Source organism: Panthera onca, chromosome D2 (genome assembly GCF_046562875.1).
Source record: "Panthera onca isolate mPanOnc1 chromosome D2, mPanOnc1 haplotype 2, whole genome shotgun sequence".
In the NCBI taxonomy this organism is placed as follows: domain Eukaryota; kingdom Metazoa; phylum Chordata; class Mammalia; order Carnivora; family Felidae; genus Panthera; species Panthera onca.
This window is the reverse complement of record NC_138349.1, coordinates 75,677,052-75,692,506: the sequence shown is the minus strand read 5'-3', so window position 1 is coordinate 75,692,506 and position 15,455 is coordinate 75,677,052. Positions and strand designations below refer to the sequence as shown.

At 44.3% G+C, this 15,455-nt stretch overlaps 1 protein-coding gene across 3 annotated transcripts in view; it reads right to left on the bottom strand.

Moving 5' to 3' along the window:
* TBCE (tubulin folding cofactor E) overlaps positions 1 to 15,455 on the bottom strand; it is a 622,247-nt gene that overhangs the window by 17,185 nt on the left and 589,607 nt on the right. For all 3 annotated transcript variants that reach the window (XM_078434212.2, XM_078434211.2, XM_078434209.2), the window contains exons 4-5: positions 8,860 to 9,045; positions 3,407 to 3,495 (exon numbers count right to left, since the gene is read on the bottom strand). In XM_078434212.2, the coding sequence (XP_078290338.1) occupies positions 3,407 to 3,495; positions 8,860 to 9,045 (275 nt within the window). The remainder of the gene's footprint in view (positions 1 to 3,406; positions 3,496 to 8,859; positions 9,046 to 15,455) is intronic.

Sequence of the window (15,455 nt, the reverse complement as noted above, 5' to 3'; positions counted from 1 at the left end):
ACCTGGAGAGCTCAGTCCATTAAGTGTCTGACTTCAGCTCAGGTCATGATCTCATGGTTCGTGAGTTCAAGCCCCACATCAGGCTCTATGCTGACAGCTCAGGGCCTAGAGCCTGCTTCGGATTCTGTCTCCCTCTCTCTCTGCCCCTCCCTAGCTCACACTCTGTCTCTCTCTCAAAAATAAAAAAAATTTTTTTAATTAATCACCCAATTCTTTATTTAAAAATGAAAGATTATCATATACTGCAAACTTAAGACAAACATCTACAATCGAGTAAATAAGAACCAAATGTTATAACCAATGCTAAACCATCCTGAGGATGTCCAACAAAAAGAGAAAAAAGAACCGTGTTAGTGACTGATTTATTAAGCACCTAAGGTGTACCCACAGGCCTTGTCCTGGGCACTACCTACGGCTGCAGCCTCACGGCAACGCACACGCCTTCTCCTACGGTGCATCATTCTGCTCTGCAGGAACCTCCAAATCATGAGTAGCATCCCCAGGACACGCAACAGGGGTTAGCATGGACAAATGTCCTAAAGTGCTACGGAGGATTTGGGAATTCAGGGGATAAATTAGGAGGACGGAAAGAAAAAGGCACCGAGCTGAATCCTGGAGGGGAGTGCCATGCCGTCCAGAAAGGCACAGCTTAGCAGAACCCCCGGGGACAGAGAAATGGGAAGAGAAGCTTGGAGCAGGACGGGGCGGCTAAAGGAGAATCTTGCATACTACTCTGCTATGGAGGGAAATTATTCAGTTCATCCATCTATCCCGCAAGTGTCGGGGCCCGGAGTATAGCAGCGAACACAACCGTCTCACTGGGGGAGACGGCGTTAAGCACGTGGCTCTGCAACATGCCAGGTACAGACAGAGGCTCAGAGTAACAGAGCAAAGGACAGAGGAAAGGGGTGTGTGGGGGCTGCATATACACTGGTGGTGGAAGCCCATCTTCTCTGTGAAGGTGCCACTGAAGCGGAGCAGCTCAGCAAATGAAGAAATGCCATCTTGGAGAAGAGCATCCGGGCAAAGAGAATGATACAAGCGAAGGCCCTATGGTTAAAGAATGCAGGTGACCTACGACACGGACAGCGAGCTCCAGTGTGCCTGGGCGGAGGGGGTGCGGGGTGCTGGAAATGCGGTCACATGGGCCGCAGGGGCCAGGCCACATCGCCAAGGGCCCCGCAGGCCACTACACAATCTCGGCTGGTCCCTGACTGAAACGGGAGGTACTGGGGGGTCAGGACCCTCCTGCGACCGCTGAGCTGGGTGCTTTCACACCCCACGGTCAAGCTCCAGCCACCTTTCATTTCCATGACGCTGCTGACTAGGGGCTGTCGGGGTTCCTTAGAAACAGTGAGTCCAGTATCCTTTCCTCAAAGTGTAGGCCAGGATCATAAATATACCTGCTAGTCTGCCCAGAGCACATGGACGCCTGCCTTCTGAAATCAACTCCAAACTCTAACAGTTTCACGCACCGCCCTCACGCACGTGCACACACACGCACTGCCGCTCGTGCACACACCGTCCAAGGAGCTCCCGGCGTTTGCACGGTGCCTGCTCGCAGGGACAGACCCTGCGCCCCGTGCAGAGTCAGCTGCTTCCCAGCCCGGCAAGCTCAGGGCCCCGGCACTCCTGCAGCTTGTTGTCGGGACTCAGGGAGGGGACCTCGGAGGGGGCCACCGAAAAAGGATGACTTAATTACACACAGGCAAAACTTCCACTTCAGGCGGCAATTCAACCAGGAACCGTGAGACATTCATCACCACATCTGCAAATATCAGCCGTGACTTGATTATCTCACGAAACCTCATTGCTTCTAGTCTGGGGGACGCTTTCCCCCCAGGAGAGAGCCACGTGAAAAAGCAAGATGCTGCCTCTCTAGCACACGGCTGACAACTCTGAGCAATCCAACTGCAAATGTTCCCAAACCCACCTACTGGCCACATCTTTTCTGATACGTTGAAAGTAAGTCTTGAGCCACCCAATTCCCAATCTTCTCAAATCATTGGGGAGCCGGCCGGGCAGATCACAGAACGCTCCAGACGCTGCCGTGGCATCCCCTACCAAACTACACCCTCCGCCTCAGTTCCCTTAACCAGGGAGGAAGGGACCACGTTGGTTCAGCCCACGGGGGCGACGGGAAGGGCTGCTCACAGGCAAGGTGACCGGGTCCCGACCGACCCGCAGGCTGAGGAAGTAAGACACCCAGACATGCTGGCCGGGGAGCTCTGCTCTGATTTCGGTCACCATAAAGGATACACCATAGGTGTAGTTAGAAATAGCTGGCTAAAGGGGCACCTGGGTGGCTCAGTCGGTTGGGCATCCTTCCAACTCTTGATTTCAGCTCAGGTCATGATCCCAGGGTCTTGGGATTGAGCCCCATGTCAGCATGGAGCCCGCTTAAGATATTTCCTCCCTCCCTCCCTCCCTCCCTCCCTCTCTCCCTCTCTCCCTCCCTCTCTCCCTCCCTCTCTCTCTCCCTCTTTCTCTCAGGGAGCCCGAGTGGCTGAGTTGGTTAAGCCTGACTTCAGCTCAGGTCATGAATTTCATGGCTCCTGAGTTCGAGGCTCTGTGCTGACAGCTCAGAGCCTGGAGCTTGCCTCAGATTCTGTGTCTCTCTCTCTCTCTCTCTCTCTCAAAAATAAACATTAAAAAAAAAATGTCTTTAAATATTCTGTCTCTCTCTCTCTCTGCCCCTCTCCCCCACTAACATGCCCTTTCTAAAATAAAAATTAAAATTAAAAAAATTTTAAGTTAACTCCCATTTGCCAGTGGGAGTTGTTGTGTTTTTAAACTTATCTCCCATATTTTTAGTTGTGGGCATGAAAGCAACGTAGGGCAAACACACACACCCCACTTCTAGGAGAAGGTAGAGAGAAGAGATTATAAGCCCTGGAAAAGCCTGTTTGGAGGTATTGTGACAGATGCAAGCAGCTGCCTGAAACAGGAGGAGTCTGCTCACTCACAAGGTGGCGGTCCAGGGGCCCCGGGGCTGGTGCAGGGGCCCTGTGATGCGGTCAGGCTCCGCCTCTGCTGGCCCAGGCCGTGCTGGACGGTCATCTTCACACAAGACGGCGGCTGGGCCCTGGGCGTCCTGTCCACACTCGAGGCAGGGAGCAGGGTAAAGGCTCTGGAAAGAAGGCAGACGCCAGCCAGGTCTGGCCCCTCATAAGAAGCCCTGTCCAGAGACTTCTGCTTGACATTTCCTTGGCTGGGGCGTGCACACTGCCTCACCTGCAGGCAAGGGGGCCTGGGAAGGCGAATAACTCACCCGGGCAGCCCCTGCACCCGGTGAAACAGAGATGCCCTTAGGAAGAGAGCTGGGGACAACAGACACAGCGCAGGCGACTGGCGGGGTGTGGCACCAGGGCCAAGCCCAGCGTCCGATACTCCGTGAAAAGGATACTAGGACACGCTTTGGCAATTGCTCCTTTGTCGCCGGCACAACTCACCACGCAGTTCCTCAGAGAAATTTCCTGCAGCTTGCTCAGCTGACTGCATGAAAAAGAGTTCACACGTATGTACAAGCATGTACGTGTCCCCTGGCTCTTTAAAACCTAAAAAGCATTTCAGACATATCAAAAGTCACCAAAAATAACAAATACCGGCACCCACCACCCACTTTAAGAAATAAAGCTTTAGGGGTGTCCGGGAGGCTCCGTCGGTCGAGTGTCCAACTCTTGATTTCAGCCCAGGTCATGATCTCACAGTTCATGAGTTCGAGCCCTGCGCTGGGCTCTGTGCTGACCATGCAGAGCCTGCTTGGGATTGTCTCTCTGTGCCCCTCTCCCCCACTCTCACTTTCTCTCAAAACAAACAAATAAACATTAAAAAAAAGAAAAAGAAAGCAAGCTTTAAACTACAAAGAAAAAAAGCAAGCATCACACACACTGCAAATAGAAATGAAGTCCTCTGCGTTCCTCCCAGAACATTTCCCTTCCTTCTCTGCTCCCTTTGGATAACCAGTATCCTACACTTGGTGTTTATTTAAACTTGAGCATTGAATAGTTTTACCACACGTTTGCATACCCCTAATTATAGTATTTCATGTATAATGAAATTTGATATAAACGGTATCCTACCATATATGTCCCCCTCCAACCTTTTCCCCGTCAACAGTATATTGGTCAGCAGCGAGATTTAGCTATACTGACCCTTGTACTCTAGAGCCACTCATTTTTATACATGATAGACCACAAATAATTTATTTACTCCTCTGGTTATTCCCAACCACGTTGTGTACCTGCTGCTCTCACACATGAAAGTCTCTCTAGGGTTACATCCTGGAGAGCGTGCGTCCCTTCAGCTTTATTACATAATCTCTGAAGCCACTTCTTCGGTGCAGAGAATCTGCGTTTTCTACTCATTCAAAGAGCCCGTGTGTCTAGTCTCCGAAGAGTATCTAGAACGTGAAATCTGGAGACCCATCGCCGGGGTTCAAATCCCAATTCCACTACTTCCTTTGGACTTCAGGAAGTTAAAATCCCTGGGCCTCCGATTCCACAGCTTTAAAATGCTGTGGCATACACACGTGTTTACAGCATCATTACCGCGGGAGCCCAAGGGTAGAAACAACCCAGGAGCCCATTGATGGATGATCGGATAAATAAAGGGCAGTGCATCCACACGGTAGAATACTACTCAGCCTTAAAAAGGAAATTCTGACATACAATACACTGGGCAAACTTGAGAACATGACGCTAACTGAAAGAAGTCAGTCACCAAAAGACAATACCGTGTGATTCCACTCACGTGAGGTTCCCAGGAGTCAACTTTGCAGAGACAGAAAGCAACATGGTGGCTGCCAGAGGCTGGGGGTGGGGGAGGGAAATGAGCTGCTGTTTGATGGGGACAGAGTTTCAGTTTGGGAAGGTGAAAAGGTTCTGAAGATGGAGGGTGCTGATGGCTGCACAACAATGTGAATGTAGTTAGCACCACCAAACTATACTTAAAAATGGTTAAGATGGGGGGGGCGCCTGGGTGGCTCAGTCGGCTGAGCGTCTGACTTCAGCTCAGGTCATGATCTTGCGGTTTGTGAGTTCGAGCCCCGCGTCGGGCTCTGGGCTAAAAGCTCGGAGCCTGGAGCCTGCTTCAGATTCTGTGTCTGGCTCTCTCTCTGTCCCTCCCCACCTGCTCATGCTCTCTCTCTGTCTCAAAAATGAATAAAACATTAAAAAAATAATTTAAAAAAATGGTTAAGATGGTATATTTTGTGTTGTTTTTTTTTAAATAATCTTAAATGCTATAATTAGTGAGTTAGCATTTGTGAAACCTTAGAATACTGCCTGATACACAGTAAATTATTTTGTAAGTATTTATAAAAATAGGGGTGCCTGGGTGGCTCAGTCAGTTGAGCATCCGACTTCGGCTCAGGTTGTGATCTTGCGATTCATGAATTCGAGCCCCACGTCAGGCTCTGTGCTGACAGCTCGGAGCCTGGAGCCCACTTTGGATTCTGTGGGTCTCTCTCTCTGCCCCTCCCCGGCTCATGCTCTGTCTCCCTCGCTCTCAAAAATAAACGAATATTTTTTTAAATGTTTTTAATAAATAAACAAATAAATGATAAACTGACAACCTTTGAGGGAAACACTCAGATGAAGACACAAGGCACTTACTATTACAATCATCAGAATCTGGGGGAAAGGCAGCAGCAAAGGTCTAACACAGAACCTTCTAAACCTGCTCAGTTCACAGCGCTCTTGGTGTTTTAGTAATTTTTTCAGTGTGTCCCTGAGACAAACAAAACACCTCAGTTTCCATTTAGTAAGTAGTTAGGGCCAAACAACTTAACTATTTACGTCCTGTGAACTTAGCATCAGCTGGGCCCTGCACAACTTCCCAAACCCTGGAATCAGACTGGACATCACTATCTCCATTTCTTGTTTCCATGATGATTTTCAGGAGATGCTTGCTTTTTATCACAGCCATCACCAAAAACCCAGCTTTGCAGGGATAGGACACCCACAAAAGGAACCGCAGGAATATCATGAAACTGAACAACCTCAAGCTAATAGCTTGCTCTGTGTCCAACAGAGGTCACCATTCCCCTCTAAAGTTAAAAATACCCTGCTGTGCCAGTGAGTTCACTGCAGTGCCCAGGGGACCTCACTCCAAAGCCAAAGCCATGTCCAAGAGAAATCCCACATACTGGTTTTTCTTTTTTTAATCCAATTTTTATAAGTCTTAGTGGTACAAACTCAGAGCTGGTCAGCTGGATATTATTAAGGAGGTAATATGATGGCTTAAAGTAGAGGTTTCTTTCCATCCTTAACACAGATGACTGAATTTCACTGCACAATCTCACTTGTTATCCCCAGCAGCTCTAACAGCTTAGGTAATGTTTTGCAAACGAAGAAACGGAGGCTTAGAATGAGGCATACTAGCTCTAACAGCTAGAAAGTGTCAGGGTTAGAAGTTGGCTTAGCTGACATCTGAACCCAGCTTGACTCCATCATTGGTCATTTCCAAGAAAGTCACTGGCAATTACTGAACACAATGATGCTCAAATAGTAGGGTCATTCCCCCCCACCCAAATTCTTGAGTTATACAGTTGTTCATAAGCCAGGGGAGAAAAATCAGTTTGCAATTTGTCAATATTCACAGAGTCGTGGTATTCTCTGAAAGAGATTAACCAGTAAGAAAAAACTGTGCTTCTTTCGGGGTAAAAGATCCCACGATATGTGCATTTTTTTCATTACTTGCATTTTAAATGGAAAAAAATAAAGCCAAGAAGTCCAACCCTATGAAGCACATAGTTCTTCAAATCTAAGTAAACCAGTAGGATAAAAAGCAAAAAATACTCATGACAGTTATCTCTCGGTGGTGGCATTAAGTCATAACCTCCTTCTGTTCAATTTATAGTTCCTAAATTTTCACCAATGAGTGTAAACTGCTTTGTGATTTACTGTCAAGTTGTTGCGTTTTTAAAAATCTCAATTTATGGGGCGCCTGGGTGGCTCAGTCGGTTAAGCATCCGACTTCAGCTCAGGTCACGATCTCACGGTCCGTGAGTTCGAGCCCCGCGTCGGGCTCTGGGCTGATAGCTCGGAGCCTGGAGCCTGCTTCTGATTCTGTGTCTCCCTCTCTCTCTGCCCCTTCCCTGTTCATGCTCTGTCTCTCTCTGTCTCAAAAATAAATAAACGTTTAAAAAAAAAATTTTTTTTTTTTAAATCTCAATTTATTCCAAGTTTTTTTTCCTCCTTCACAATTTTTTTATTGAAAAAAATTACATATAGGAAAGTATGTGCGTTAGCCTATGTATACATAACTACACATCTCAGTGATTTTAAGTGAGTTTGCACAGGTGACCACCACCCAGATCAAGAAATAGTACAGGGTCGCCTGGCTGGCTCAGTCCGTAGAGGACGTGACTCTAGATATCAGGGTCGTGAGTTCAAGCTCCGCGTTGGGTATGGAGCCTACTAAAAAATAAAAAAAAAAATAAAGTGAAATGATAAAAAAAAAAAAAAAAAAAAAAAAAAAAAAGACCTAGTACATTCCCAGGACTCGGGAAGGCCTCTTTGTGCCCCTGACAGCTGCTTCTCCCTCCCCTTAAAACTGTCTATTCTGACTTCTAACACTATAGATCAGTTATGCCTGCTTGTGACCTTCGTATAGACGGCTTCACACCACATGTACTTCCTGGTGTCTGACTCCTGGACGCTATGTTTCTGAGATTTCACCCACACTCTTGCACAGAGCTGTTGTTCGCATGTTCACTGCTGACAGTACGCCACCGAATGAATGCAACACTATTCATCCGTTCTAGGTTTACAGATATTTGGATTGTTCCAGTGAATTTTCCCTTGTTGTTGTTTATGGGGGTCATCTATGCTACAAAGCAGAGGTATCAAAGAAATGAATTTATTCTTCAACACTGTCACCATGTGCACTTTATATTTTGTATTATGTTAAATATTAACAACAATAACAGATAAATAAGATAGCAAATAAACGTACTTAGAACAAAACCACAGTTTAATTCTTTCACTTGAGAAAGTAAAAGATTGCAGCCCTAATAAGCCATGCGGCTACAAACCTCCTCTCCACAGCGGCCACCAGGGGTCGCTACGAAGTCACCTCATCCAGGTCAGGGTCAAACACCACAGCACTGACCATCACTTGACCTGCATGTCCTGGGAGGTTCTTGTGCACTTGTGTCTTTGTGGGAACACGAGCTTCTACTCACTCTGATTCAGATAGCGCGTTGGAGCAGAAAGCCCCTCTGCATAGAACCACAGTGTCCAGAGAGTTTCAGACAACAGAATGTTTGCATGCACAGTTCTACAATGGATTCTTTAGTGCCCCTCAGACTGCTACATAATAATCTGAGGTCCTTCTAAAAGCAAAAGCCCATGGTATTCTGATTCAGGTTTGGAATGGGACCCAAGATTCTGCAGTTTCACAAGCAGCCCATGTGACAAGGGTGTGCAGCCAGAGATGGAAGCTAACTCAGTTCTAGATGGCACCAGCATGCCACAAGGCAGGTGAGGCCTCTGCTCCCATTTCTGACTTATCTCCGGTTAGAAATGTCACCATGAAATAAAAAAGAACCAAAATGTCAGTCTTAGTTACTTATCATACAAGGCAGTCGGCATAAATATGAATAATGGGCAACCCAATGTTTCAATTCCATCTGGCAAAGCCCAACAACCCTATACCAAATTAAGAATTTTAGTTTCCCTGAAGACTTCAATCCTCAGATTCGTCTGATTTCAATTTGTGTTTGTGCAGGAAGGCCAGACCAGTTTGGGAGCAAAGTGTTGAGTATCAAAACACAGTCAGTCGGGTGAACTTCGTTCAATCCTGACCGGTGATGAAATGGTCAAAGTCAGTTCTGCCCTTATCAACTCTACATACCTTTGCTGTTTTACGACAGAGTCAAAACCAATAGTTTCCACAGGTTTATTTCCAATTGTAACAGGTTGCTCTTTTCCATCTTCCTCCGGTCCATCTTCTAACACGTAGCGATTATTCACTGCAGTGAGAAAGTCCACTCCAAAATTTACTTTGTTTGGACGAACAAAGGATCCTCCTGTTGGGTGCCTGGGGAAAAAGGAGAAATGGAACAGATGAAATATCATCAATGTGGACATTTAAACACAAGGACACATTTGAAAATCCTCTGTAAATTCAGTCTGCCAAGAATGTAAAATGTCTGCATTTACAAATTTGTTCACAAATATTTAGTAGCAAATAAAAGCAATCACACATTTTTTAAAGATTATCTTTTTCAGTAATCTCTACACCCAGTGTGGGTCTTGAACCTACAACCCTGAAATCCAGAGTTGCATGCTCTACCAACTGAGCCAGCCACACGCCCCAACGATTACATAATTTACAAAAAGAAGAGAAAGAAAATTTCATCCACCAGAATGGTCATAAATGCAACGTTCTGAAGGCCAGCAAATTTTTCTCTATGCCGAAAAATCAAAATCAGCATAAAAGGAAAATAATATACAAATGTATAATTGATACGATTCCTCAAAAAGGGTTGTGAGCTTATGCAAGCGTATCAAGTCCCAACAGGTCAACAAACAAGAAATAAGGAACAGACAATTCGCACAAGAGGAAACGGAAGTATTAAATCCACAGGGGGAAGTTTCACCTTGCTAATTAAGAAATGCAAATTCAAATAATTAAATTATTCTCAACAAAACTGGCAAAAAATAAAAATCCTAACACCTCAAGGACCTCAAGACTGGATTTTTCATTGTATAATCCTACTCTAGGGAATTTGTCAGCAGACAATCATTTAAAAATAAAAACAGGGGCGCCTGGGTGGCTCAGTCAGTTGGGCGTCCGACTTCAGCTCGGGTCACGATCTCACGGTCCGTGAGTTCGAGCCCCGCGTCGGGCTCTGGGCTGATGGCTCAGAGCCTGAAGCCTGCTTCCCATTCTGTGTCTCCCTCTCTCTCTGCCCCTCCCCTGTTCATGCTCTGTCTCTGTCTCAAAAATAAATAAAAACGTTAAAAAAAAAATTTTTTTTTAATAAATAAAAATAAAAACAAAATTGCATTTACAAAGCTTCTGTATAATAGCATTTATTTGTGACTGAGGAACTCTGGACACCATAAAAAAACCCAGCTGAATAAGAACTATTAATTCAACCAGACAGATGCAGTCATTAAAAATTCTAGCTGTAACACTTAATGAAGTTACAAAATAATGTTGAGATTTTAAAAAATCGAACCAAATTGTACATGACACACGTATAGAGGAATCCTATCCAGACAGAAAAGGACTGAATAAGGACACAAAGAAATGAAAACATTTAAAAAACAACTTGAACTAAATATATTTTAAAAAGCTTAAATATGGGGCTTAAACAGAGAATGTGGGAAGAATTCTACAGAAATATAGGATATTTGACCACAATTTCAGCTATTAGAGCAATTCTTAGTAATAACCTCTAGAAGGATTTAATGGAAAGACTAATTATATTACTGTGTGCAATGGCCACTCTGTCAGGCTTTCAAGAGAGTCAAAGTGGATCTTTGGACCCCTTAAATGTCACCATCCACTATTACATCATGGCAACAAGACCTTATTTTTAGAATAATCTAAGTATGCGCTATAAAACAGCCATACATGTTAATATTAATCACTTAAAAGAGTAAATGATGAAATACATGAATGGCCAAAAATTACAAATACTATTTCGGCTCGTTACCTTTAACTCTTAAAGAAATTGAACCTTCCTAGAACTCACCAGAATTTAAAAGGATGAAAACTTATACTGATAAATTTTGACCATATCAACATACACTTTTTTTTTTCCAGTGGGGCCACAGAGAGCACCACAATGTGAAAGGGACTTGTGATCCCCAGAAGTCAGAAGTAATGTCTCAGGGAAGCAGAAATGGCACAGAGGTCACTAGAGCCCCCCCCCCCACCCCCCCCCCCCGAGTGTGGTGTCCTGGAAGGCAGTGACGAAAGGGGACGTAAAGGGGACGTGTCCAGTGCTATGGAAGGATGTGAGGGGACGGCTGAGGCTGGCCACCAAACCTAGCAACTAGAAGGCGACCCTGGTAGGAGCACTGGGGCGGCAGCCTGGCAGGTGAGTTCCAGAAAGGGAGAGGACACTGGGCCCAATGGCTACTCTCACCCAGAAGGGCTTTACTGCAAAGGGGAGAAGGGCACAGGGCAATGGCTGAACAGAGGGGATTAAAAGAGGGAATGTCTTAACGATGGGAGGGTAGATCTGGTCTGTATGCTGTTGAAAATAATCCAATGGACAGGGGAGAATGGAAGACACAGGAAATTAAATTTTCTGTCGCAGCAAAATCAAGTTCTGGGTCTCTACAGTATGTTGTGATATCAGAGGATCACTGACTAGTGGAAGCTTCCTAGAAAATATTACATTTTACCCTAGGATAGGTTCATGCTGTAAAAAAATGCAGTTCTGTTTTAAGAAGTGCAGTTACATTACTTGGCTAGAGAGCTCAAATACAGCTAGCATCACTTCTTAAAGAGTTCAAAGAGATATTCTTTAGAGATTATCTAGGCTAGGACTCCTCAAACATAACCTAAAAAGCAGGGGGCCTGGGTGGCTCAGTTAGGTAAGTGTCCGACTCCTGGTTTCAGCTCAGGTCATGATCTCATGATTCGTCAGATTGAGCCCCACATTGGGCTCGGTGCCACTCTCCCTCTCTCTCTCTCTCTCTCTCTCTCAAAATAAATAAACTTAAAAGACAACAACACCTAAATATCAGAAAATCACTGAAAAATCTTACTGGATTCCACCCCGGGGATACTCATTCAGTGGGGCTGGGCTGGAGCCCAGGAATTTGCCTATTTAAAACAATACTGAGGGCTCCTGGGTGGCTTAGTAAGTTAAACGTCTGACTTCGATTCAGGCCATGATCGCACGGTTCATGGGTTCAAGCCCCACACTGGGCTCTCTACTGTCGGCATAGAGTCTGCTTCAGATCCTCTGTCCCCCACTCTCTCCCTCTGCCCCTCTCCTGCTGGTTCTCTCTTTCTCTCTCTCTCAAAATACATACTTCAGTTGGGGATCCTGGGGTCCACTGTTAGAGAGATCACAGCTATGACCCAAAATCTTGGATTTCTGACTACTGGTGCACTGCTATCCTCTCCCACGTCTCTGTCTGGGCTTATAGATACAAATTAATGGCTTCTTTTGGTAAATTGAACACATTCCTTAAATTCCTAATTAACCTATACATTCCTCAGATGGGAGGCAGGATCAGGATAGACTGGGAACAGCTCTGGAGTCAGGCAGAGCTGGGATCCCCCAGGGCTCCATTACTCACTGGCTATATGACCTCAGACAACTGAATTTACATTCTCAGCCAGCTGCCTCAACTATAAACCCCTATCATCAAATGAGGTTATTTATAAGGATCAAATACACCATCACTACATTGCCCAGCGCAAGCCATCTGTCCTTTCCATACAGTACTGTATCTCATGTACCATTAAACATAAACCCACATGTTCTCAAACACTGGGATATCCCAGAAGCCATACTCTCTAAACTCAAGTGGCTGCCAAACTTGTTCAGATGGGCTCCTGCGGTGTAGAACATCAATGATGACATAATTTCATGATACAAACTATGTAGTTTTGCTAAGAAAAAAAAAATGCAGTTACTAATACACGCAAGATAAAGTTCACACACGACATCGGGCACAAAGCTGCTATCTACGGCTACATAAAAACTGCCCCCAAAGCATAGGGGCTGAAAACAATGATTTACAGGGCGCCTGGGTGGCTCAGTCCGTTAAGTGTCCAGCTCTCTGGCTCAGGTCACAACCTTACAGTTTGTAAGTTCAAGCCCCACATGGGGCTTTCTGCTGACAGCGCAGAGCCTACTTGGGATCCTCTGTCTCTCTTTTCTACCCCTCTCCTGTTCGTGCTCTCTCTCAAAATAACATGAAAAACAAATAAAAGCAATAGCCATTATCATGGCCTGTGAAGGAATGGAACTCTCTATTCGGGGCTCTGTCAAGTGCTTTGTATGTGTTGTTTAGTTTAAAAAAAACACACACAAATTAAGAAACTGGAAGCAGCAAAACAAAAGGTTATTATAAAGGAAGATTAAAGGTTATTACAAAAAAAAAAAAAAAAACAAAAAAAACAAGCAAAACCCTCCAGAAATATGGTATCATTAATTTGTGAATTTCTCATCTGTAAAACATTTAACTTGTGCATAAAAGTTTAGACACCAATGCTTTGAATGTTCCAAAAGAGCAGCATGTATTGAGTAAGTAATATTACACAACTCAATACTTTGACAGTCTAGTAGGTGCTAAGAATGAGGCAAGGTGCTTTCATAATACAGATATCTTCATTTGAATAGGCTCATCTAGAACTCTTAGGTTTACTGGCAAGATGTGCTTCCAAGAAACAGAAATGCGCCCTCAACAAGGAACACTCCATGCCTCCGAGTAAGAGGAAATGGCGACATGCACCAGGCTGGATTTCAAAACCATGCAGCTTACTATTGTCTGCTAGGTGCTTCTCCTTCTCCTTTTTTGAACCAGAATATCGACTGCAGTTACTCTGACCCTCTCATCACTGCATGCTGGGTGTGAGGAGGGCCGATAACTTTTTACTTCCCAGACCTCTGGATCCGGGAGCTCTGATGGGCACCTACACCAGAAAATGCATCCAAGGAGCCTCACTGGCACCTGGAAGTAGTTTGGCAACACCTTAGATTTCGAGCCAGGGCCAAAAGGGGTGAGACTCTTGGGGGTGAGAGGAGCGAATGTGACATGGGGAAGAGAGGGGAGTAATGGTGACAGCTGGTGAACTGTGGTAAGTTACTTCCACAGATGACTCCAAGCCCATATGCCCTTTGGCAATGGGATTTTGCCACTTGTCCCATCACCAAAAACCTATTCCCCTTCCTCTTGAATCTAGACTCACCCAGTGACTTGCTTTTACCAAAAAGGAGTGAAGTCTGAGCCTTAAGAGGCCTCGCAGCCTCCATTTTCACCCTCTTGGAAAACAGACACCATAAAGAACCTCATGCTAGACTATGGTGAAGGGCTGTGGGAAGAAAGAGAGAAACTGACCCATCCAGAGGAGTTCAAGCCCCACGCTGGGTGTAGAGATTATTTAAATAAATAATATACTCTTATGCCTCCTGAAAGGATGTGTATCACAAAAAGAACCTTGGGTCTAATGTGTATTCGACAAAGAAGGAGAATCTTTGTGGAATCTTGCAGGACAACCAATAGATTGGTAAAAAAGAATGGTACTTTTGTCCTACCACAGGCATCAAACAGGATCCTACGTGTAAATGCTTATGAAGATAAAGTAGCACAACAGAAGCAGTATTATCGAAAATAAAACATTTATGGAACTGTATAACATTTTCAATAAAATATTATGGTTGAAACATGCTTCAATAAAATATTATGGTGCTTTTTCTGAAGTAAATTGCAGAGATCGCTTTTGGATTATCTCCTTGCGTTTTCTGTCAGGGCAGCACACAAAGAGATCTTGTGTTTACTGCCAAATAAATGCTACTAATGGTAAACATCTCATGCGCACAAAGCTGAACGAAGCCCCAAGATGTAGTCAGGTGTTGAAATAACTCCAGACAGTTTAGGATAATAGTTTATATATCTCAATCTATCTAAATGTGTACAAACAAGTAGGTTTTGCATCTAAGCGACAGTTACGAGAATCTCACATTTTTAAAACAGGTTTTAATTTACAAACTAGTGAAATCTGACATTCTAATGAAATGCAAGTATGAAATTTATCAAATAGTACTGGTTTGCCTTAAAGGAGTAACATGGGGGGGGCGTGGAAATGGAGGAAGATTTGTCTTTTTTCTGTTTTTTGGAAGATCTATTTTTCAAACATTATGTGATTTAAATGAAAAAATAATCCTAGTGGCAGTAATCAAATGAGAAAAAAATAATAAAAGGCACCCAAATTGGTAAGACAGAAATACAACTGTCACTATTTGCAGATGACATGATACTATATATAGAAAACCCTAGAGACTCCACCAAAAAAACTATTAGAATAAATCAATTCAGTAAAGCTGTAGGATACAAAATTAATACACAGAAATCTATTATGTTTCTATACACTAATAATGAAGTAGCAGAAAGAGAAATCAAAAAAATGATCCCATTTACAATTGCAGACGCAATTACCTAGGAACAAATGTAACCAAGGAGTGAAAGACTTTTACTCTGAAAACTGTAAGACACTGATGAAAGAAATTTAAGAGAACACAAACAAATGGCAAGATATCCCACGCTCATGAATTGGAATAATAATGTTGAGATGTCCATACTACCCAAAGCAATTGACAGATTCAATGCAATCCCTATCAAAGGACTGTCAGCAGCACTACACAGAACTAGAACAAACAATCCTAAAATTTGTATGGAAGCACAGAAGACCCAGAATAGCCAAAAGCAATTCTGAGAAAGAAGAACAAAGTGGATGTATCACAATCCCAAATT